This window comes from Ochlerotatus camptorhynchus, unplaced genomic scaffold (genome assembly GCF_037179485.1).
Source record: "Ochlerotatus camptorhynchus isolate MF236.1 unplaced genomic scaffold, CSIRO-AGI_Acam_v1.1 ptg000122l, whole genome shotgun sequence".
NCBI lineage: Eukaryota > Metazoa > Arthropoda > Insecta > Diptera > Culicidae > Ochlerotatus > Ochlerotatus camptorhynchus.
The window spans coordinates 1,749,373-1,776,487 of NW_027040612.1; the positions used below are offsets into that span (position 1 = coordinate 1,749,373).

Here is a 27,115-nt window from a genome sequence, read left to right on the forward strand (position 1 = left end):
AAAGTAGTCAACATTGGAACATTAATAAAAAATCGTTGCTTGTGGACAATTTTTACGAATCGCTGTTAAAAAGCAACCTTGAGCCTGCTTCAGACGAGGCTTGTAGCTTAGTTGTTACCGTTTCTGCTTACTGATCAGATGGTCGGGAATTCAATCCCAGGCTCGTCCATTTCCTTGTATTTGTCATTATGCCTAATTCTCTATGCCCATTAGATTTTTTTTTCCTTTGGTTTGTTTTTTTCCGTCGATCTTGTTTTCCGTGCTGAGCACCAATGCTACCGACGTGCCAGGAAGGCAGCTCCCACACCTGGACCCTACCTATCGACCCATCAACTCATGAACCGGGGACCAACGGCTTTACTACCCATCCGAAGGAAGGCGTGATCAGAGATGTTATACCTCAGAACATCCCGGCGGCGCCGACTGGGATTGAACCCAGGCCTGCTGGGGTGAGAGGTTATCACGCTTACCACTACACCACCGGCGCCGTTAAGCCCATTAGATTTAAATAAACAAATCTGCTTTAACCCATCCCATCGCATTAGTAGTGTACCACAGTGAATCCAGATCAAAAATAACCTGAACCACACTAACGCAACTTTCCTTCCAATGGCAATCGTAGAGGCGCAGAGGTAAATACAGAGTCTATATAACAACGGTTGTCATACTAATCATCCCCAAGTAACACAAATTCATAGATTTATATTGAGTAAACTTCTTTACAACCAAACCCAGTCATACAAAGATTATACCCGAGCAAAGTCGGATATCAAAATACTATCAAAATGATTTCAAATTATGTTCTTGAAATTATGTTGATAACATATTTTGATATACTATTTTTTAATTTTGGTTGAATTCATATTTTGATATTATTTTGAGATTTGTAAAATATATAATTAAAAACAAAATTTGGTATTTAAAAAAAGAGCATTTCATGCAAGTCAATCAGGATGCTTGCTGTTTTCTTTATAAACATCACAAAGGCAATTATGATTTTTAAAGTTATATTTTACAACATTTATTGATATTAATCTACCTGTCAATTGAATTTGAAAAAAGCTGATAGATGTCGATAGAACTGATTGAAATATAGGTGTGTGTGTGTGTGTGTGTGTGTGTGTACAATCTAACCCCCACTGTCCGGCAGTGTTATTATGGAAGAAAACTGCTTTTTATTACCCTTCAATTAAAGCAGGTTTAGTCCGGGAGTTAGAAGGTGTTAGCTCTATTGCAGCTCCAGTGACCCATTTCAGAATGCCTGGTAATTCACGACCACTCCGAGGTCACTTTTACTTACAATAAGCCCCGCATGTTCACTCTACCTTTATCAAATGGATAATGGTATCATAAACACACTTCCAGATTCAAAAAATATTATTTCCAAATCTGGCACGCATATAGTTTTGAAATTTGTTTAACTGTAATAAAATGATTTGAATGGACATTTCTTACCAATTTTGTTTCGAATACCTCTTGATTCATCTGCTGGCAGCACTTACTGGACCTTACCGGCGACCAACTCGTCTGCCCGCAAAAGCAACAACGCCTAAATCTCAAGGCTCTCCGGACGTCCCCTCGAAAATGCAATCGAGATATGTATAAGAACAATCTTCAACTGGAACGAACTCACCAAATCAATACAGCCGGAGTACATTCCCGATGCTTATTTTTCTCTCGCATGCCCGTCGTCGTCAAACGGCAAAAAAAGGGAACTCGTTGAGCAATTTTGTGATACGGAATTTTCACTGAACATAAACCGCGAATTTACGAACTTCACCACTCCCAACTGCGAAACACGTTCAGAAGCACTTTTGGTACACTTTCGATCAATTTCTTTCGAACACACAAAAAAAAAGTTTAAGCAGTGAGCCAACATCAACACCGATTGTGCCGAACTCTTTCACGCACCTTGCAGCGCGTAAATAAACTGAAATTAAAAATTATCACTCGCGATGCCACTAATTTCTGGTCCGGGAGAAAATCAAATAACGCAGATTGCGACATTTCTTCTGATGCTTGTAAACATGTTGAATCACGTTTTCTTTCTCTATTCTAAAACTTCCCGGAAAGCGAGAAAACTACCAATCACACACGTATAAACGTCCGGGAGGCAGAGCGCCAGCGCTAGTCCGGCAAATGCAGCCGAAAACTATGAACACGAACGCACCACAAAACAGAGAACAAACAACCGTATCCAAAGGTGTTCCAATTTAGCAGAAACTAACATTTCAGACTAAAATCCACTTCACGAAAACTAAACTAGGGATTGTTCTTCATTAAAAGCACTTCAGAACGGAGAATCACGAGAAAAAATCTTGACTGCAAAAATAAACACGACCGTTCGCCGGCACAGCCTACTTCGTTCAGTCATAGAACTGATTGAAATATAGGTCTGTTTTATTTTGAATATATAAAAACTTATTGATAAAATTTTTTTTTTAATTTTGAATCTTGATATCAACCAATAGATTTCAAAACATTCAGATTACTCAATTTTATATAATGATATCAAAATAATAAGAAATTTCATTTTTATTTCTATCATAGTTATGATAACATATTGATTACTTATTTAGTTTATTATTAACGAAATTACTAATATAAAAACGCATACATCGATTTGTTATATTAAGAGATAAACTAGCCTATGGTTAAAAATCTCTCAAATAAATAAATAAAAAAAAAGATTTGTTATCAAGAAAACATGATTTGTTATCATTTTAACATCCTTCATATACCATTTAGATCTATTTTTTTGTTATGATTACTGTTAACTTGACCACACGGTAGGCAAAATATGTTATCACGAACGCTTATATCAAAATATCAAATTTTATTTTCATTTTGTTTTCGTTCTCTGCTCGGGTATAAACTGCTATAGAACATGTGTGCTGATTGGGTCCTCCCCGTTTCCAAAAGATCGTGTGGATGTGACCGGCGCCGGTGCTAATCTATAAATAGCTTGAATTGGTGAGCTTGCACATTAAAAATGGATAAGCTAATCCCAAGCGACAAATATCTAGTTCTCTGTGATATCAATTCCGCTTCTTGTGAATCAGAAGTAACAATTCCGGAGTGATTTGAGATTTGGGCGTAATTGCTTTTGTAAACAGCAGGTTCGAGGTTGCTTTTTTATTTATTCCAAAGACTGTGTATATCATAATTCCAGAGAACTTCAAGATTAGGGCGTAATTGCTTTTGTAAACAAACACGTCAATCGCCGATTTCTCGCAAATAAAACCTCAAAATTACAAACAAACTATACCAAATGATGGAGAAATCATTCCTCTACCTGTATGTGTTATTAGTTTTTAAGATTGAGCTTAAGTTCGTGAGAAATCGGTGATTGGCATGTTTGTTTACAAAAGCAATTACGCCCTAATCTTGAAGTTCTCTGGAATTATGATATACACAGTCTTTGGAATAAATAAAAAAGCAACCTCGAACCTGCTGGACTACGGAGTGCATAAAAAAATCATCAAAAAATCTTGGGGTGTAGATAAATCTGGACATGGCCTGGCCCCCAAGCGTCCCCCCACAAGCTATGCCATTGAAAACAAAGCCCCAATTTTAATAATATTGGAATGTTTCCCATATTCACCTTTTCCTGGTATCGTAAGACTAAAATATTTATCGTGGCAAACGTTATTTTACAGCGCCCTACTTCAGAAGATATTCCCTTCGGGCTCGAGGTAGACAACCTAATGTCCCAGTTCAGGATATTTTGGCTAGACGCGATCTGGAGTTTATGGAACTCATATATGTTTTCTTTAAGAATATTAACCATAGATTGTTAGTTTGATTAACCTTGTGTTTAGTTTGTATTTTGTGTGTGTGTTTGGTTTTTTTTAAAGGGTGTCCACGATGAAATTGCCACACTATGAAATTGCTCTAACTTTTTAACCGTTGGGTAGAATTTAATGAAAATTTGGGTGGATTTAGTTCATAGTGCATTATTTACATCCTGCAAGTTTTAAAGTTCTGTGATCAAAACTCGCGGAAATGGAGTCGAAAGAACAGCTCGTGCGTGATAAAATCTTGCGCATTCATCACGAGAACAAGGATCTCTCGCATCGTTCCATCGCTAAAACGTTGGGAATCGCGAATTCCACGGTGTCGCGAGTGATTAAGTGGTTCGAGGAACGGTTGACCACCGATCGGAAGCCCAGAAGTGAAGAAAAAAGTATTCCGTACAACACCAAAAATCACAACCGCGTAGTTGGGGCCTTCAACCGAAATCCGAACGCCTCCGTTAGGGATGTGGCTAAGAAGCTGCACCTAAGCCGAAGTTTTGTCCAGAAGGCCAAAACTAAGGCTGGGCTTCGAACGTTCAAGGTACAAAAGGCCCCTAATTGCGACGAGAAGCAGAACAAGTCCGCCAAAACCCGTGCCAGGAAGTTGTACCTCAACATGCTGACGAAAGTTGAATGCTGCATCATGGACGACGAAACATATGTGAAGGCCGACTTCAAACAGATCCCCGGCAACCTGTTTTTCACGGCCAAGGATAAGTTCAGCGTTCCGGAGCATGTCCGCACTCAGAAGATGTCCAAATTTGCGAAGAAATTCCTGGTTTGGCAAGCCATCTGCACGTGCGGGAAGCGGAGTGCACCTTTCGTGACCCAGGACACGATGAACGGACAGGTGTACATAAAAGAGTGCCTCCAGAAGCGGCTGCTTCCTCTCCTGAAGGCCCACAACGTCCCAACAATCTTCTTGCCGGATTTGGCCTCATGCCACTACTCCAAGGACGTGCTGAAGTGGTATGCGGACAATAAGGTCAATTTCGTGCCGAAAATGTTCAACCCTCCCAACACTCCGGAGCTCCGCCCCATTGAGAAGTACTGGGCGATTATGAAGCAGCACCTTCTTAAACGACCTAAGGTAGTGAAGACAGTCGAGGAACTGAAGAAAGTATGGGTTTACATGCAAAAAACGGTTGATTCACAGGTTGTGCAGAATCTTATGGCCGGGGTTAAGGCCAAGGTGCGGGCATTTGCGTATGGACTGTAAATAAAATACGAGTAAAATGGTAAAATGAAGTTTAATAGTTATTTCTCAATCCCTGAAAATTTGATGGCAATCGGATGAAAACTCGAATTTTGCGAATCAATTTTGTGTGTGGCAATTTCATCGTGGACACCCTTTATATGTTTCTGTAATAATAATTACAGAGTTGATATAACGTCGAAAGGATTCAGTATATGTTTCAGAAATAGTGAATTTTTTTAATCATAAACCCTATTCCAGATCTCTTTTTCCCTCTCCCTGCAAAGGCCTCAAAATCCATTATCAATCTGAGTAAGAAATTAACCAGTAATAGACCCCCATACGGTAGTAGAAAATACACAACTTAACAGCAGCAGTGACAATGTTGCACATTTCCAGGGTCAGTTGTTTATAAACAGTTGCTACCGCGTCGTCAGCGATGCGCGCTGGCTTAACTAGGTGCTTCGAGAAAGGTCAAAGTAAACATTGGTGAGTAAGCACCCTACATAGCCGTTCCTACCGCGAGGAGCATTAATTCTTGTTAAAAAAACAGACACCGACTTTCCAAGAGAAAAACTATCTGTCTCGCTTTATATGTACATACTGGAGAAAAACTATTGTGTAGAGTTTAAGTAACAAATTCATGTATAAAAGGTTTCGAAGAATAAAGAATCGGGGCAGTTGTTCTGATGAGTTATCCGAGGTTTGCTAGGTGCGGACGAGCACAGTTCCAACCTCAGGATAACTGATTCATCAAAGAGCTTTTTCCATACAGTAGAAATGGAATTGCACTGTCTTTCATTTTACGGAGAAAGAAAGACCACGCGAGTTGTTGCTCTACGTTGGAAACTTCAACACGGGAGTGAAATATGGATGCGCAACGGAGTATGGGCGCTTCATCTGGTGACAGCGGAAACTAAACCGCTATTTTCAAGTGTTGGAACGCCAAAATTTCGACTGACTAAAATCAGTAAGTGTTAAAAAACCAAAAAGTGACTTTGATTAAATTACAAAAAAAGGAAAAAGTGAACTAGTGATTAATAAAGAGTACAGCACATTGGTGCACATCTGGTCAACTATAAAGATATGGGGACTTCATCTGGGCGCTTCATCTGGGAACTTCATCGCAGACTCAACAAGGAATAACCCTGATCCTGCTCCTGATAGGGTGAGTACACAGTTAAAAAAAAAATAAAAAAATTGTGTAAAGTTCTTATACATTACCGTATTATAAATATTTTACGCGTACAATATTATAAATAGTATACATTTCGTCTTTGTAAGCAACATTTCTTGCAAGATGCTTTAAGGGAACGTTAAATTAGTTTAAACAAATTTAAAAGACCAACAGGCAAATTTGATTAACAAAGCACAAAACATGAAAAAAAATATTTGTCTTGAATTTACGCTGAAAGCGTTTTTTATCCAATTAAATTCGCGAAAAGGCAAAATAATAGCTATAACCATAATTTAATAAGGGACTGAGAAATAGTCGCATTTTTACTCGTTTGCTTCGAAAAACAAACAAATATGGCAGAGTTCCCAACTGAAAGAGCTATTCAATGTATTCCAGAGTTCAGAGGCGCGGCCTCAGAATTACGATTGTTTTTATACCAGTGCGATTTCTTCGCTAAGAAATTGCCAGTAGAAGAATCGCATGAACCTTTAATTCAGGTAATTTTGATGAAATTGAAAGATCCGGCATCAGGGTATTTCAAACGCATTTATGCGGAAACATGGCCCGAAGTGAGAACCAATCTCGAAAGAGAATTTGGGACAAATGTTAAACTGGAAGAAATTTTTCAGAAAATCGAAACTTTGGAGCAAGGACCAAACGAATCCTTTCAAGATTACAAAGATAGGGCATTAACATTAAAAGAACACGTGGATGAATATGAAGAAAATAATGCCAAAGGCAGAGAGTCATATGCACTACGGCATTTGAGGATACATTTTTTGGGAGGTTTGAAAAATAGGAGCTTGAAAAATATGGCAAAATCACAGAAAAATAACACCTTCAATGAACTAGTCAAATGTTTACAGGAAGAGTGTATCTACGAAAAACAAATTGAGGATATCGAAAAGAGACTTCAGTGTATTCACATCGCTGAAAAATCAAAATCACAAAGGAACCGAAATGATTGGGATAATCATGTTAATCAACCCAAATATTTTAACCGGTATGAACGAAAACATCAACAAAACAATTCGTTTGATAGAAAATTCAGACCTCATAGAGATTTTCCGAATAATTTCGTTAGGTCTAATCAAAGGCCGTTCAATGGAAATCAAAATGGTTACAGGGGCACGAGTTACGAATACCAAGAAAATAATAATTTTAGCAGAAATATGAATAACAATAATTCACCGAATAGGTCAGACAATTACAACAGGAATGATAACGGCAACTACAACATAAATTACCAAGGTGAATACAGCAATAGATACAATGACGAAAACCGCAGAGAGAATTTCAGTATCAGAGATAATTTCAACACAAGACAAAAACTAAAATTCCGGAATCATGGAAAGACGCATGTTACAGATTCCCAATGTTTTCACGCTGGGATAAAATTTGACCCAATCATTACAACAAAGCATAAATATCCAATGTTCGGTGGAAATAACGGAGATTTCTACTGGTATATGTCAACAGCAGAAAACCCGGAGTTCTTTTGCAGATACTATTTTAACACAAGTAAAACCGAAAATTTTATGCACAAAAGTATAGCATTGAAAGTGGGAGCAAAACTGATAAACCCACTTAGTGTGGCATATACAGAGATAGACGGAGAAGAAGAAGAATCATTTGGAGACATTTGGGTCAATTAAAAAATAGGCAGAAGTAACATACCAATAAAATTTAACTTAGTTCATAATTTAGCTGTACCAGCCACGATAGGCACAGCATTCGCAAGAGATCATATCGAAAGTATAGGTGGGAGCTTCAGATTTGCAATCTTCAAAAGCTTCTCTCATCCTATCAATAAAAAATATATTGATTATATACATAGAGAAAGTAGTGTGAAAGACATTAAACGATATGTGGAAATTGAACCATACGTTTTTAAAAAGGACATGGTAGGAATCACAGCGGATGAAAATATAATTGAGAGAAATAAGGAGCTCTCAAGTAAAAATAGTCATGAAATAGAATTTAATTTTCATGCAATAATGGGGAAACAAAATAAAAATAAGCAATATAATAACAGCGAATCACCCCTTTATAATATAATATCAAATAAAATAGCACTTAAAAAAATCTATTCTAGAGATAACTTATTTTTTGTCGAGATACCTACATCTAATAACCCCGCATATAGGCTGAGATGTTTACTCGATACAGGTTCATCAGTAAATCTGCTCAGATATGAAGCAGTCAAATCGCTAAGAATAGACCAAGTAAATACAAATGATACTATAACAATAGCAGGAATTGGAGGAAATACAAAAACAATGGGATCAGTTAATATAGGTTTAATCATAGGAAACATAGTTTTCCCAGCAAAATTTCATTTAATGACACATTTATTAGTACCATGTATACTCGGAGGAGAGTTCCTTCAAAAACATGTAGCACAAATTGGAAGAAATTTTGAATATGCTATTTTCGAGCTTGACACTTGCAAGAAAAACTATAAGGAAGACGAGTGTAAAGATTTTACACAAGTCCATACATTCAATGGAATGGAAACAGATGACCCGTCGGAAAATGATTTTTATCATGAAGAATATAATGAAGAAGGAAGTGAATATGACGACAGAGAAATGTTGGATTTAAATGCTGACATAGACTACGATATCGTCAAATACAAAAATATTAAAATGCTTCAAGGACACGAACGATATAATAAAATCTTCGAACAGATCGAACTTGATCATTTATCACGAAGCGCTTTAGAATCAATTGAATCAATTTTAAGTAATTTTAGTGATGTGTTTTTTCTTGAGGGTGATAAACTGACCCACACAGATGCGGCAGTGCACGAAATAGAAACTTCAACGAACGTACCCATTAATAAACGGCAATACAGATTCCCAGAAGCAACAAAAAAGCAAATTAATGAAGAAATCGAAGAAATGTATAGGCAAGGTATCATCAGACCAAGTAAAAGCCCGTGGAATGCACCAGTCTTGTGTATACCAAAAAGGGACTTGGATGCAGCTGGAAATAAGAAATATCGAATTGTAGTGGACTTTAGGGCTTTAAATTTGATAACTAAGCCTTTTGTATATCCAATTCCACTCATCAATGAAATCATGGATAATCTTGGAGATAGTGTATATTTTTCAACATTGGATTTAAAATCAGGATTTTATCAAATCCCAATCGATCCAAAAGATGCCGCTAAAACAGCCTTCTCAACCCCAAAAGGACACTTTGAATTTACAAGAATGCCTATGGGATTAAGGAATAGCCCATCAACTTTTCAAAAATTAATGAATACGGTACTATACGAAATCGGTGATGTTCGAGCCGTTGTTTATCTGGATGATGTCATCATTTCAGGAAGAACAATCGAAGAACATAATGAAAACTTATATAAAGTGTTACAAGGATTACGCAGACATAATTTAAAATTGGAACCTGTAAAATGCAAAATTTTGAAAACAGAAATCAAATATCTTGGTCATATAATAAATCAATATGGTATCAAACCAACCAAAGAAAATGTAGAAAGTATACAATTGATGAAAAGTCCATCTACAGTGAAAGATGTTCGATCATTTTTAGGTACAATTAATTTTTATGGAAAATTCATTCCAAACATTGCAAAGTACAGGAAACCTTTGAACGATTTATTGAAGAAGAATGTAAAATTTGTATGGACACGTGAATGTGAGGAAGCTTTCGAAATGCTTAAAACATGCCTTATATCTGAACCTTTGTTAGTAAGGCCTAATTATGAGGATACATTTGTCATCACCACAGATGCTAGCAATTACGCGATAGGAGCGGTGTTATCTAATGAGAAAACTGTCGATAGACCGATCGCCTTTGCGAGCAGGGCATTAATAGGTGCAGAAAGTAGATACCACACAATCGAGAAAGAATTATTAGCGATCGTTTGGGCGGTTGACTATTTTAGACATTTTATATTTGATCAAAAATTCATTGTTTACACAGATCACAGGCCTCTAATTTCAATTTGGCGGTTAAAGGAAACGTCACCCACATTAACAAGACTGCGACTTAAGTTGCAAGGTCTTAAATGTGATATACGCTACAAACAAGGGAAAGAGAACATTGTTGCAGACTTTTTGTCAAGGCTACCATGCACGAAGGAAAACAAAAACGTCAACCAGATTCAACCAACAAGTTATTGTCAGGGGCAATCAAGGTTACAACGTTGTAAGGTTAAAAAAGGTAGCGTAGACATTAAGAATCAACAACATACGTCAGTAGAACAAGAGCAGGTAGTTGCAGTCGTTACGCGACAGCAGCAAAGAATGCAGAGGCAGACAACCCAAACAAAAATAAACAACAAGCGATCAAGCGATTCCACTGACCAATATTTGAGAACTGACCAACCTCAAAGGGACTCAGTTTTTAATGAATTAGTTAACATGGATATAAGTGACAATGGAAACACCACAAAGAAAGATGATAACCACAATTTATACAATGATTTCAAAGCAAGCGTAGAACAATCATTAGTAAACACAGATGAACTTATGATTTCAGGGCAATTAACTAATGACTCAGCAGATGCTACATTTGTTATATTAAATAGTAGATCAGCCTACAAGGAAATTTCAACTCTGTGTAATCTACCACATGGATTGAAGGATTATGATAAAAATGGAATTATAAATATACCAAACGAAAAAATTGCAGGATTGATTATCGAGGGAAAAAATAACTCTTTGCTCAATGGTAAAAGTTTCCTAAAGAAACTCAATAGGAGCTTTATGGAAGGTCCTGACTATCTAAAGCAAGCAAAACATGTCCATATATTATTACCATTACAAATGATACAATTCATATCATGGAAATTTGATAAGAAAATTTCTTTGTACAATGCAGACTCTGAACGTATTCAAATAGAGGGTGAAGAAATTGAAACAATTTTACGAGAATTTCATGACGCACCCCTAGGTGGACATGTAGGAGCAAAACGTATGCGAAAGAGAGTTGGATCTCTTTTTACATGGAAAAATATGAGACGAGACATTGAAGATTATGTAAGAAAATGCGATTCGTGTCAGAAAAACAAAATTTGCAAGTCCAACAAAATTCCAATGAAAATTACTACAACAGCTACAGAGCCGTTTGAAAAATTATTTATGGATATCGTTGTTTTACCCGAATCGGAATGGGGTAATAAATACGGATTAGTCGTTCAAGATGACTTAACCAGATATTTAATTGTTGCATGTATGGAAAATCAGGAAGCACAAACAGTAGCAAGAACTTTTGTCGAAAATGTGATCTGTAAATTCGGGTGTCCAAAAGAAATAGTGACCGATCAAGGTGCGAACTTCATGAGTAACCTCATGAAAAACATATGTAAAATTTTGAAAATTAAAAAAATCAACACAAGTGCATACCATCCACAGGCGAATTTAGTGGAACGTTCAAACAGAGAGTTAAAAACCTATTTAAGACAATTTGTTGGAGGGAATCAAAGAACATGGGACCAATTAATACCATACTTCAACTTTGAATACAATACAACGATTAACTCTTCAACAAATTACACCCCATTTGAATTATTATATGGACGAAAGGCAAAAATTCCCACATCCATTTATAAAAAAGGTAATTCCACAATGGACTATCATGATTACGTTGGTGAAATGAAGAGTATTTTGAGCAACATTCATTATAACGCAAGAGAAAACTTGAAAATATCAAAAGAAAAGCGGAAGGTTCAATATGACAAAAATTCAAATCAATGGCAACCAATGTGGGGAGATTTAGTTTTAGTGCAATCAAACCCTATGGGGGTAGGACAAAAACTACAGAGTATGTGGCGTGGCCCATACACAGTAATGGAAATTCCTAGTGAACAAACCGTGGTAATACAGAATGGGAAGAAATTAGAAAAAATCCATGTCAATCGTATAAAGCGATACAATGAACAATGAAAAGTACGCGGAACAAATTCGTCAGTACCGATAAATAATTATTTATTTATCGATTATTATGTACATAATATTTATATTATAATTAAGAATAGAGAGACACACATATTAAAATAACAATTAAAATTTGGATGTTCCTCCAGGAGATGACTATGAAAATGGAAAGAATACTGCGAGCAAATAATAAAACTATTAGTGAAGTGAAAAAAAAAGAAGTTATAAACTGTAGCTAATGTATAAGAGAGATACATGGAATGTTTGTGAGAGAGTGCGTTAGACAAGGGAAGACGTTCCCGGAACGAATGATGTATATGGTGATGATTAAATTGAATAGTAATATAAACAAATAATAAGAATAAAAATCGAATGGATATTATTGACTAAATGATAATGACCCCGGGGTATGTAGATATAAAATTAAGTATTGTTATTTGAAAATGAATATATGGAATCACCAGAATGATAAGAAACAATTGAAAATTGTAAAGAAAAAGTATATATTTAATTTCAATTGGGATTAATAAGGGATTGAACAAAATGTTCAAAACATGCATATATGGAGATGGAAACATAAAAGCGAAGCTTCAGATAAAGTTTCAAGAAAATGAAAACAAAGGTAAAAACATATATAGTTAATAACAGTAAACAGTATTTTCTAATATAATTAGTGATGAAAACATTTCAAAGAGATACAAAAAATTTCGACCTATATGTAATGCATATAGTAATTGAATGATTCAGCTTATAAAACAAATTTATTCATCAAAAAGAGCAAACTATTTTGCAGTACGATTTTGAATGGATCGAAGAGCTAAGGATTGACATTACAGCACACAATATGGGTTAAATTACTGAAAAACAGTTACAGATTTATACAATAATTTCATTAAAAAAAAATTAACACGTTGAAAAATAATACTTATGACAATGATGAAAAAAAAAACGATGACAAACAAGATCAAAGTGGACAAGAAGATTGTACCTACAAAGCTCTTTGGACTAACTGTGCACTAGAATCTCACAGCGAGATTGAATACAAAACAATTTTGAACGGAAAATACCGTCAAAACACAGAATTAATATACTGTAAATGATCCCAGAGTCGTAAATGATGTTATGGTTGACAATTTATTAAAGGCTGTTTTATTTTTTACAGACCGTTACAGATGTGGAGATGAACAACTGGACAATGGCATTCGGAATCCAGAATGCACGAGAATTTATGAATGAGTCTAACTGAAATTTAAGTTTACTTACAGATACCCACCGTTTCCACTCAATTAGCGAAGACGAGCACTTGCAGCAATTTGGCCACTTACAAGACATTAATTGAATTGACTAAATAAAAAAGTTAAACGTATGGCCAGAGGAACCTGGAACCGAGCATAAATGAATCGAATTACAGATACGTGCCGTTTAAAACCTCATTAGGAGAAAGAGAGTACTTGCTGCAATTTCATGACGTAGCCATTCAGATGACTTGATTAATTGGTGAGTTACAACTACAAACAAAAAGAGTTAAACGAAGTAAGAGAAAAAGTAGGGTAATAAAATAAAAATACTAGCAAAACATGATGAAAGATATCAGAATAAGAAGTATGACACAAAGGAACAAAGTTAAGAGTAAAACAAGAAGTGTAATATCGACAATCAGATAAGAATGTTCAGTTAAAGTAATTAATCGTGAATTTGTTTGCTGCAAATAGATAGTATACTGATTATTTATTGTGTAGATGAAAGTATGAAATTGAAAAAAATAAGGTCAGCAAGCAACTAACGAACAATATTATTAATCATATCATGTCAATGATATAAAAAAAAAAATCAGTTAAAAAAATAATAATTACAGTTGATTCAAAAGATGAGTAGAAAATAATTTGAATATACCAAAGTTATAGTTTAATGAATGATTTAGGGTAGAAATTGATAAAAAAAATATCTAAAAGAAAATTATTGGTGATACAGTGAGAAAGGGAAAATCGATTTTGGATATCCTTGGATGTACCAGGTGGCGAATCTAAGAGACCGTCAATAGCGAAGGAAGAGTCACATTCACAATGGCTAGATGACAATCGAAAGACAAATCATGCGGAAGATTGAAGATTGACGGTGTTGGGTAGGATCATCGGAAAAGTATAAGGAACAGGAAGATGGAATCGAGTGGTTAATCGAGGATAACAGAATTGATCAACACATTATACTGTATAGATGAGCAATCTTTGGCATAAGCTCATCACACAGCATCTAAAAAGACAAACCACTTCAGCAACGGTTTCGCAAACATCATCATAAAACTACAGAACATACAACGTAACGTTTGATATGACATCATTAAACATCAAACTCAAAAATGGCAATGAAGCACAATCAAGTACAAAACTAACGCCTGGTATGGCACAAACAATAAATTGACTAGCTGCATATATAAACACAGATAGAAAACAGTCGTGGATAAAATCCAAAACAAGTTTACATCTTATAACGAAAATCATCGAAGATGTGGAATCATACTACACCATAGAGAAAGTTGAAGTTCTAATAAGCACTAAAAAAGTTTCCAACAGAAACATACATAATGACGAGATGCGATCAGTACAAGACATAGAAATGAAAGACGATGAAGAGTAACCTGAATGCGGCAAACAACGAATCATAGATGGCGGGGAATGGCAGATACACCCACACCTGATATTTGATATCAACCAAATGACGAGTCAGGAACAGCTATCAATCGCATGGATGAATGAGCAGAAACGAAGGAGCTTTTACGAAAGGTACAATTGAGGATCACCCTAAGGTTAGGAGAAATATGGCAACAAGAAAGCACGAAATTTTCAAATCGAAGATTACCAACTCAAGCTTATTGATAATAATTTTTGCAAAATGATTCTCAAGCTCAGTAAGTAAGGGGGGATACAACAACCCCAAATTCTAACATCAATCCTTATAGTGAAGTATTCGTAATAATTCTATAGAATGTTAACATTAAATATCAATTGCAACAAGAATGGTATAACTCAACTAAACGCATAATTAACGTAAGTCAGTTAGGCAAATTTTCATATCAGCAAAACGCGTGATAAACTTGTTAACGTAGATGAATGACAAAATTTAACCAAATGACAAAATTTAATTAAAGTATGAACGACTGAATATGTTTATCAATAGTACAAAGTAGGGTCTTAAGAAAGGCACAGTAGGAGTAAGAACCATAGTAAGAAGATCCAGTAAAAAAAAATAGCCAATATAGAATAGATACCAGCGCATATCCTTGAGAAGAATCTCTTCGATATTATTCTCAAGCTGGTTAAGTAAGAGGGGATGCAAAGGCCTCAAAATCCATTATCAATCTGAGTAAGAAATTAACCAGTAATAGACCCCCATACGGTAGTAGAAAATACACAACTTAACAGCAGCAGTGACAATGTTGCACATTTCCAGGGTCAGTTGTTTATAAACAGTTGCTACCGCGTCGTCAGCGATGCGCGCTGGCTTAACTAGGTGCTTCGAGAAAGGTCAAAGTAAACATTGGTGAGTAAGCACCCTACATAGCCGTTCCTACCGCGAGGAGCATTAATTCTTGTTAAAAAAACAGACACCGACTTTCCAAGAGAAAAACTATCTGTCTCGCTTTATATGTACATACTGGAGAAAAACTATTGTGTAGAGTTTAAGTAACAAATTCATGTATAAAAGGTTTCGAAGAATAAAGAATCGGGGAAGTTGTTCTGATGAGTTGATTATCCGAGGTTTGCTAGGTGCGGACGAGCACAGTTCCAACCTCAGGATAACTGATTCATCAAAGAGCTTTTTCCATACAGTAGAAATGGAATTGCACTGTCTTTCATTTTACGGAGAAAGAAAGACCACGCGAGTTGTTGCTCTACGTTGGAAACTTCAACACGGGAGTGAAACATGGATGCGCAACGGAGTATGGGCGCTTCATCCCGACCCAAACAATTGTCATCCACTAACCTCGAGAAGACCGCGTGTAATCGGTCAAATCCTTTAATTTTAGATTTAAGACATTTATAATGTATAAAGAAAATGATAACTTGGCTCTGTAAAGTTTATTCGATTGAGCCTGTACAAATAAAGTAATTAACAAAAAAATACTCCAGAAGATAAATTTACTATATCGTAAAAAGGCATGACTTAAAATCCTTTCCAATATATTGAAGAAATATTAAACCTTGTAAAACAAGGAACAACCCACCCCCATAAGCTTCCCCTGAACATATCAAGACTTAAAATATCCCTAAATAATCTCACGACAACGAAAACATTGCAAACCTATTACCATATCTTATTCGTCTCATCGCACGTTTAACGGATTTACAGCATTTCCTAATGTGATCCTTCAACGATACTCCATTCTATGTCACTTTTATTGAAATCAAATCAGCTCTCACACACCTTATCACCCTCCATCATCACCATCGTTTCACCGGTATTTGAATATCGCACCAGTTTCAGCAAACCCATTAGAGGTTAAATTTCCGTGAACCATTCATTCTGCTCTTCCAGGTGCCATTGTTCAAAGTGATTTGTGTCAGCCAGAGGAAAAAACGCACCTTACTGCACTCAACCGTATCGCTTGATATTGCCGCGGATGCCACTACCGGCCACCAACTAGCACGGGAGTAAAGGTGATAAATTAAAGTAAAATAATCGTTATCACGGCTCTCACGGGCGAAAAGATCTTGCTGCCCGCCCAAAAATCGTGGCACTCGAAAAGTGTAACGCCAAGTCGTAAACATCGAGATTACTTCTGTACCTCCACCTCCTCCGGTGGACCCAATTCGGTTGGCTCCGGCCTGCGTCCGATACACGGTCGTTGAAGCTGACTCATATTTGAGTTTCGTTTGTTCAAATTCGCTAAAACGTAGGTCCCTTCCCAAGTAACCATCAAGCCCACTAATGCAAAAGGGGCCCTTATCGGGCTTCCAACGGGCCTGGTGGTTACTTTGATCGGACTGAGTTAATTTTTACAGAAATATGACTAAATTTCACTCATATTAGAGAGACATTTACTCATATATGAGTGACATTTACTCATATTTCAGTGAAAATTAATTCAGTCTATGAGTGACCTACGTTTGAGTAAACCGAACTCAAATATGGGTCAGACTCAACGGACGTGTACCATTTTTTTATTTTGTGCAACTGTATGTTGAATTTGTAATGCGAGCAAATGTAAACACCTGAGATCGTTATCGATGATCGCTTCTACCTTGGGTGGGTCAGGCTGGGGGAGTTCCACGGAACACGCACACGAAACGCGTGGTGCGACGCAACATCAACGGTGGCACGTCAAGGGACCACTTTTAACTGCTCTTGATGGGACAAACGCCGTGAAACAACCAAAAAACAGCAGAAGAAGTGCGTGCCGTGTGTGGCTCCCGGGGAAGGCTCGAAAATTTCACGCTACAGATAGCCATCGCTGATAAGTTGAAACCTCTCATTACTCAAACCAACACCGAAAACAAACACATCTAAATTACAGATTCATTCCATTCGGTTCGGGGGAGGCCACGGCAGAACAACAACCTCCGAGTCGGATGCGATACGCACCGGTAGGCTGGAATTACTTGTAAATTGAATCGAAAATAAAGGTATCGCATTTAGATAAATCAACACACGGCGGGGCTCAGCACTTCTTTTGCCAAGCAGACCTGCGATACTTTTTTGGTGGATTTTGTTGGGATTTATATTGTTCCTCCGAAAGCAATCGTCACTTTGAAACCGTCCACATTAAACACCGCGCACTGCCAACCGTGGGTACGTGTCAAGCGGCCCCTGACAGAAGCAACCAGAGATCGTTTTCGGATCACAAACACGCGATTGCGCCGAATAAATTTCCATTTTCGGTGGGTGATCCAATCTTTCGGTAACTGCCCAAAAACACCACCACATCAATCTTATTCCCTTTAGCCGTTTGCTGTCGGTATGTATGGGACTCTTAAAACGAAAACCGAAGAATTAGGAACCTGCTGCAGGTAGGAACACACAAAGGCCATTGCAATTAAAGGAAGGAGAAACAAACTCACAAATGCCGTTGATGAAATTGAACTAGATGCCGGAAAAGAGCTCTACTGTGGCTGGCATGCCGGCTTCACGGAACAGGAAAGCAAATAGTTCAACAATCAGATCGATTTAAATAACACACCTATTTCCCGGGCAATACATTGAGAAAAAAGAAATCCTACAAACAGCACTTATAACGTCCAGTAGCTGACTGACGAACGATGACAATTACTTATGACTGAAAACGATACCGGCGTTTTAGAATAGAACGAAGATGAACCTTGGGGAAGGTTCTCGCTTCAATGTAAGCCTAAGTTCAGACACGCGGGATGCGTGTCGCGGAATTTGTGCTGAAATGATAACAAGGCGACATTGAAAAACTGCACTTTTTTGCTCGTGCAATTGAGAGGCAAAAGAAAATGTAACCATTTTAATACTTTAACCCATTAACGCCAAGTTGATTGACAATTTAGGGATATTAAATAATATGCTTAAATTTGATTGTTCTATGTCTTTTGACCATTAGTATGAGCATTAGACTTATGCAAATTTTTAAATGTTCGTTCCACAGTGCTCAAACGGTTTCAAATCGGGTTCTGATAAGCCTCCCAAAATATTAACTCATTTAGTAAGACACTTGGTACAAACCAATTGAATTTTATATCGAAATACTATGGAAAAACCAAAGTTTTTGTTTATATCTATTTAACAAATAACCATTTTGTTCTGATTAAAAACAAAGATTGCTGTGCTCGCAGTAAATTTTCTCAGTTCAAATTTTGCTCAAAACCTCTCTTCATTAAAATGTAAAGAACAAAAATTATTAATAATTCAAGTCACTGATTTTTTTATGATTATACTCAGTCAACTGTTTAGCAGGCAACACTGGTGTTTCTGGCGCGTAGAAAAGAGCACAAAAATCATGGCCACTATGTCACACTGCAGAATAAGGTCTGTATCCACAATAATCCGGACACATCAAAATGTATGTAAGTAAAACTTTATTTCAGATTCATGGGATATGATTTAAAAATTCACGAAATCAAAACAAAGTTATTCGAAATTTGCGAAAAAAAAATCAACCATGCGCTTAACTCCATCCATTAGGGTTTGTACAGACTCCTTAGGTGGTCGTCTTTGTCCAAATTTGTTGAAAGTGTTTGAGATTATCATTAAATATATTCTCTTTGAGGCTAGCAAGAACTACATATCCTGTTATCAGCATGGATTCTTCCCGAAACGATCCGTCACTACAATCTCTGAAGTAAACTCACTCTGCATACGCTCGATGGACGCTGGTACGCAAATAGATGCCGTGTACACAGATTTCAAAGCTGCATTCGACCGAGTGAACCATGATATCCTACTTGGAAAACTTGAGAAACTTGTACTTTCCTCCGACCTAGTAAACTGGTTTAGATCGTACCTGACTGAAAGGTCTGTGAAAGTAAGGATCGGCTCTTCATATTCAGATGAATTTTCCATTCCTTCCGGCGTACCGCAAGGAAGTAATCTAGGAACGCTTCTCTTCTCGTTATTCATAATTGATGTTAAATTTGTTCTACCACTCGGACAGCGAATATTCTATGCAGATGACGTTAAGATATTTATGGTAATCACTTGTATTGAAGGCTGCTTGGAGCTGCAACGGTTATTTGTTTGAGGACTGGAGCAAGCGTAATCATCTTGATTTGTGTAAAGCCAAATGCAACACGATCTCATTTAGAAGAAAGCGTCAACCGTTATATTTCAACTACAAGCTATCTGGGCAAACTCTCGAATGCATCAGGTGAGGGATCTTGGTGTGATATTGGACCGTGAACTCACTTTCCAACCGTGAAGATGTGTTAGCAAAAACTAACAAGCAGCTCGGGTTCATCTTTAAGCTTGCTGATGGATTTCGCGATCCTCTCTTCCTGAAGTCCCTCTACTGTGCCCTAGTACGCTCTATTTTGGAATCTGAAGTAGTAGCCCATACCCAAGTAACACATAAAACATCTGTTTGAAAAATAATTAGAACGGCTTGTTATATAAATTTATTATAAGTGATGCAGAGAACATCCCACGTTATATATGAGGTTTATAGATGTTTTTTTTTTTCATACTTCCTACATTCAACATTTTCAAAAAATAGTTTTCTTTTGCTTTTATCTTTAAATGTTATTTAAACGTGCATCTTACTGTGTTAATACCACTATAAAACTTGTCGTATACAAAATAAATCTTAGTTGAATTTATAAAGTTCTTGAAGAGATTCTGAACTTCCAGATTGACGTAAACATTGACGGCACTATTGAGCCGGACTGTCTTTTCACGCCGTGATTGACAGTTTGTTATGATGTATTCGGAGGTTTGTTATAAAGTTGAAAACACTTTTTTATGACATCTCATAAATTAATACAACTGAAAAGGTGCAGGTTGTCTTATAAGGAGTTGAAAATACTTTTAAATAACACTCTGGTAATTAGATGTACGCTTTGCATCTTTATGACGGATCGAAAGCGTGTTGAACGAGAATATAATTTTCATGCCATTGTCACTGTGCAAGCAAAATTAGGTGGAATAAATTAATAACTCGAAAAATATTAGAGATAGCGTATTAATGTCTTCTGAACATTTTCTTATAAGCTCTATTCGTGTTGGTTTCAAAAGTGTCCTAAACGCCAAATTCTACCAGTAGAGCGGTTCCATATCATTAAAGCAACAAGTAATTTTCATCTCTTTTGATTTGCATGAAACCTTGCATACAAGTTTTTGGGGAAGAAAAACGCCGTTTTGCATACTTGGTTCGCCATTTTGAATCTAGCCTTACTTATGAGAAGGGCCTATGAAAAATGCACATGATATCTTTAAAAAAATTGTATCTCGGAAACGGTTTGTCCGATTGGTTTGGTGTCTTGGGCGAAGTTTTAGACAATTGTTGGTGTTATATGGAAAAAATATGCACGGTAAAAAAAAAAGTTTGGTATTTGTGTTTTGAACTAAAATATAAATTTTCCCTTTAAAGTGACATGTCAATAATTTTTTTATTATCCTTATGTTATAGCTGACTAAAAATGCTATCTAGTGCACAGTAGGTTGTTCTGGAGAAAAATAGGTTACGATGAAAAAAAATGTTTTTTTAAAAAAATTGTTTTTTAAAAAAATACAATTTTCAAAAAAGCTATTAAGAAAAGTCAAAAAAGTTTGTCACCCTAATTTTATGAAAGCATATCAAATTTGCAAACAAAAAGTACTTTGGTAACATTTTTCTAAGATGCACCGTTTAGAAGATATTACTGATTTAATATTGTTTTTTTTTTTTGATAACTTAATAAGTTTTGGCCCTTTTCGGTTCTTTTGTTTCATTACTCAAAGCTGGTTTTAAATTCGTCTACATTTTTTTGTACTTACCATGATTTTGGCAACAATGATAAAATTGATAGTTTTTCTTGCCTTGTGGCTGAATTTAAAAATTTAATTTTCATATTTTCTATGACTTCATCAAACTCGTTTGCTTTTTCTGTTTTAGCGTCTAATTTAAAAATATTTCTTCGTACACCTTCGACGATTTCAGCGCACTTTTTTCAGGATAGTGAACATTTTTAACCTTACCTAAATCTATAGGCGAAACACGAATAGCTGCTATTCCTCGGTTGAATATTTCGACGTCTACAGGCATCGTGAAGTCTTCATTTGATTTAATTGTGCTTAGCGTTGACTCTGATGGTATCGTGACCAAACTTTCATAGCTTTGCGAATCAGGTACATCAGGTATGGTCTGAACAGTTGGCATCCTTGAGCCGCCGGCTACGCTTTGTTCCTCGTTTTGGGTGAGGTGAGCTCTTGAATCAATATGTAGACGGCAAGACGAACAAACACGAAAATCCTTGGTGTTCAGTGTGGATACCTTGGAAAATCCAATTGTTTTAGTTTTTGGATGATACCATCCGTGAGATATCGCAGCTCTTTCGAACACTGAATGTCTTTGAATGGGCGAATACATCTTATTTTACTCATTTTGTAATCTGTAACATAGAAAATATTTTCCAATTGTTAGTTTTGTACGAAAATATCACAAAACATATAATTAAAATGTGTATTTAGAACTTACCTTTGCACCAAAACGTGTTACACTTTCCTTTACAATTATTATGTTATCAAACAACACTGGATCTCGTTCAAAAACACAGGATTATGAGCTGAAATTACTATAATCACTATGCTACTAGCAACCTTTCTGCATTTACTGTTTGGTTTTCCCTAGTAGATACTGGATGAATTCAGAACCGAGTCAGACATTATTATACAGCTCACGGGTAGAAATCATAGAATGCTGGGTAAAGACTGTTGGAAGATAGGTAGAGTTGAACGCTCAGGTATCGTCGAACCTTCAGGTACGAGTTTGGAGAGTTGGAGCGAGGTAGATTTGCTGGCGTAGGTATATTGTTATTGAAGAAGATTTTAAATTGTATATACCTGGAATGAATAAAGAGTGCGGCGGTTGTTGATTGAGGTATCAGTCGGCAGCCCTCTAGTTTGATGGAAGGTGACTACTGCGTTCTTTTTATTTATTATTAAGGAACGGTCAACGACGGAGCTAGCCTCGTTATGGCCAGCGTGGCCATGGTGGACTAGTTCCAACAAAGACCATGTTTACAATCACCACCTACGTAGTACAGCTAACTGGTATCTGATTACCTGTATCTAACACGTTTTCAGCACAACGCACCAAAAATCATTTGAAGAAATCATTGTTCCTGATAGTGGGATTTTGTAACTTGTTTTTAAAAAACACTTTTAAGGCACAGAATTTCACTCGAATCTTTAAGTTATCAGTGTCATTTTAACTCAAAATTTTCCAATCTTTCCGAAAAAAATACTTTTGAAACTGGAAAAACACGGAGTACATCCAAAAAGGGCCAAAACTTATTAAGTTATCAAAAAAAAAACAATATTAAATCAGTAATATCTTCTAAACGGTGCATCTTAGAAAAATGTTACCAAAGTACTTTTTGTTTGCAAATTTGATGTACTTTTATAAAATTAGGGTGACAAACTTTTTTGACTTTTCTTAATAGCTTTTTTGAAAATTGTATTATTTTAAAAAACAATTTTTTTCATTGTAACCTATTTTTTTCCAGAACAACCTACTGTGCACTAGATAGCATTTTTAGTCAGCTATAACATAAGGAAAATAAAAAAAATTATTGACATGTCACTTTAAAGGGAAAATTTATATTTTAGTTCAAAACACAAATACCAAACTTTTTTTTTACCGTGCATATTTTCTCCATATAACACCAACAATTGTCTAAAACTTCGCTCAAGACACCAAACCAATCGGACAAACCGATAAAAACTGGAAAAATTTCCCACTTGTTCGTGGAACCGCTCAGTATCGTAATTTGGTATCTATCTATTTTTATTTCAATAGATAGAGAAATTAAATGTGCTACAAAATTGTTAACTATTAAAAACTAGAAAACTTTTTAGAACATTGTTTTTATTTATCTCTTCTATATTTGGAGATATAAGCCATTTAAGAAAACAAAAGCCAAAAATCAGTTTTTCGGTCATATTTTTTTAAAGATCACTTTTTTGGCCTACTATGTTGAAAGCGATTGTAGTTAATATTAAAATACACATTTTCTCCAAAACACTATACCAGTAAAAGTCTTCTGTCAAAAGTTATCGTCAGTTTTGTAGTCTTTTAGTCCAAACTTTCAAACGTAACATTTCAAAATGGCGCAAGTACAATCGATAGTTTCATATCACTTTAAAAACCATATCAAGAAGTACATTTTAGCAACTTTTGGTAAAGGTAATTTTTGTTGTTTTTGAAAAAAATCCACTTTGAAAATAAGGGTTTTTATTCCATAAATCTTCATTGTTCGGATTTCTTTCGAGTATTAAAGATTTAGATCGATGATGCACTATTTTGTATATACATACAGCATCAAAAATGGAACACTAGCAAGACTGTTGAAGTCTTTAACATGAACAAGAATATTATTTATACCATGAACCCCCGTTAATCTGTTAACGGGTTGAAAGCGTTATGAGCAGAGTGATTTATCAAAATGTGGTACCATACGACGGGTATACACTTATCTACAAATGGGGTTGTGATGGGAGCAGCAACCACACTACATATAAACAATGTTTTTTTTTTTTTTCGAAGAGGACGAGAATGAACAGTTACAGGAATACAGCGATTCCCATTTATTTGCGTTCTCATTAGTTCCTTTCCTTGATATTCACAAAAGAGTCCGAGTTGACAAAACGGGAGGTTTCGCTTATGAATACGCAAATACAAAATTTGATGAATGTGGAAGTAAAGTTGGAGAACCGATCTGTTTGTGTAGTGATGTTCACAATGATGGATACAAAAGTCTTAAATGATTGAAATCATACTACTTTTGTAGAAGGTCTGGCAAATGTTTGAATGATTCCAGAAGCGATCCAGATTCTGATGATCCAGCCAAGTACAAATTTGGTTTTTGAAGATGTAGGATATAACCAGCTATTTTTTGTCCTTTTTAACAGGATTACGCATCAGTGAGCCTATGCCTGGTGGCGGAAATTCTTATGACGTAAACACCACCTGGAAGTTTTCCGTGAATTGAAAGCTGCAACCAAAATTACCGGTCTCAATGAAAATCTGTTGTAGCGATTTCATATTCTGCTTACTGTAATTAACTGTAAGTCGAAGATGTATTCTTTCTTTTGAAATTTATGCTGAAGAGACTAGAGTCTTATTCCAGAATTTATACGATGTGCACAAGTTGCTAGTCCATGGGGATGGCATTATTAAATACACGGTGTTTCCAATTGGAATGTGCAGCGAAGAGGTTCAGGAGGCGAGGAATAAATGCAACCGGAGATATCGCGAGTTCCACTCCCGAAAATTTAACAACAAAGGTTAATTTTACGGATGTATTCAACAGATTTCTTTTATCATCAGATCCTATGATTTCATTAACCAATAGTGCATCTTTGTCTTTGGGCAATCCTGCACTACCTGGTAAAGCCAAGCAGTTAATTTTTGAAAACTAGCTTTATTTTTATTTATTTTTTGCTTTTGGTCTAGTCAGTAGCATATAACAAGTTGTAGGGGTAAGAGGGGCATAGGGAACAGGTGGGGCATAGTGAGCATCCCATGCACCAGCTTGGACTTCCGGCCGTTCGGAACAAATTTATTGGTGGTAGGATCAATATCATATTGATTTGTTTCATGCAGCTGGAGATCCAGAGCCAAACTGCGGGATGCTCACTATGCCCCACCTGTTCACTATGTCCCTCCTCCCCCTAAATATAAATTTTTACTGTAAATCATCGATCTGGTTATTTAATACTCGAAAGAAATCCGGACAATGTAGATTTATGGAATAAAAACACCTATTTTCAAAGAGGATTTATTTAAAAACAACAAAAAATACCTTCACCAAAAGTTGTTTAAATTTACTTCTTGATATGCTTTTTAAAGTGATATGTAACACTATCGATTGTACTAGCGCCATTTTGAAATGTTACGCTTGAAAGTTTCGGCTAAAATACTACAAAACTGACGATAACTTTTGACAGAAGACTTGTAGGGGTATCTTTGGAGAAAATGTGTATTTTAATATTAACTACAATCGCTTTGAACATAGTAGGCCAAAAAAGTGATGTTTAAAAAAAAATTTGAAAGAAAAACTAATTTTTGGCTTTTGTTTTTTTTTAAATGGCTTATATCTTAAAATATAGAAGAGATAAACGAAAACAATGTTCTATGCAGTTTTCTAGTTTTTAATAGTTAACAACTTTGTAGAACATTTGATTTCTCTATCTATTGACATAAAAATAGTTAGATACCAAATTACGTTACTGGTAGAATTTGGCGTTTAGGACACTTTTGCAACCAACGCGAATTTGCTGCTGGGCATTGATACCCTGGAAAAAGAAGATCGAGTATGCAAGCTGTTTTCGAGGCTAAGGTGTTGACTAACGATATTGACGCCCCAGATATTCTCGCTGAATTGAATATATATGTTCCAGAACGACCTTTGAGACGACGCCATTTCTTGCATTTAGGTAACCGTCACACTCGTTATGGACAACATGATCCAATCAGATTCATGACACTTCAGTTTAACGAAATCGCCAGCGGATTTGACTTCAATAGTTCTGCCACCACTCTGCAACGCCAACTTAATAATAATCAACGATATTGAATCGAAAAATAATGCAATTGATTAGTATATGTCCGATAATTAACTAGGAAAATGAATGTGCTACCTGGTGTTTTTTTTTTATTCATGATTTGCCATCATCTACACGGCATTGGTTCCTGCCATCTGACAAGTGGCCTGTTTGCAGTTGCCAACTAAAAATTGTTTTATTGATTGATTCACTTTACTGTACTTAGAGATGAACTAGCCTAAGGCTAAAAATCTCTTAAATAAAGAATTAAAAAAAAAAAAAAAAAAAACTTTACTGTACTGTACTTTACCCTTATATCTTCTTCTTCTTCTTCTTCGCATTTCAAGCTTATTGCTTTTCGCATATTAGCTTATTGCGTGCTGTCAACTTAGTGTTCTAGATGCACTTCCACAGTTATTAATTGAGAGCTTCCGATGTCAGTACCAATGCATGAATTTGTATATTGTGTGACAAGTACAATGATACACTATGCCCAGGGAAGTCGAGAAAATTTCCAACCCGAAAGATTCCCTCGACCGGACCGGGAATCGAACCCGCCGCCTCCGGCTTGGTAATACCGTGCCTTTACCGACTAGGCTATCTGAGGTCCCCTTATGAACCATAACAGCAATTTATAAAATAACGAACATTTGAATGGCTCGAGTGACACTTGCCTTTGATAAAAAAACACGTCTACTGAGGATTCATATTTATGAAAAAATCATATATCAATGAAACAGTCATCGGTCGTCATTGAAAAGCAATGCAACTATGTTCTGTCAATCTAATTGACTTTTATTGGTTCTGTTGTCTTGTGAATTTTAGCTAAAACGGCCTCTTTTCT

General features: G+C 36.1%; 1 protein-coding gene across 2 annotated transcripts in view; it reads left to right on the forward strand.

The window, feature by feature from the left end:
• The first annotated feature begins 3,894 nt into the window (after positions 1-3,894).
• LOC135699880 (uncharacterized) overlaps positions 3,895-27,115 on the forward strand; it is a 361,603-nt gene continuing 338,382 nt past the window's right edge. Inside the window, exon 1 of one of the 2 annotated variants that reach the window (XM_065220242.1) lies at positions 3,895-5,161. In XM_065220242.1, the coding sequence (XP_065076314.1) occupies positions 4,006-5,016 (1,011 nt within the window). In that variant the 5' untranslated portion in view covers positions 3,895-4,005 and the 3' untranslated portion in view covers positions 5,017-5,161. The remainder of the gene's footprint in view (positions 5,162-27,115) is intronic. The other variant, XM_065220243.1, reaches the window with a different exon arrangement.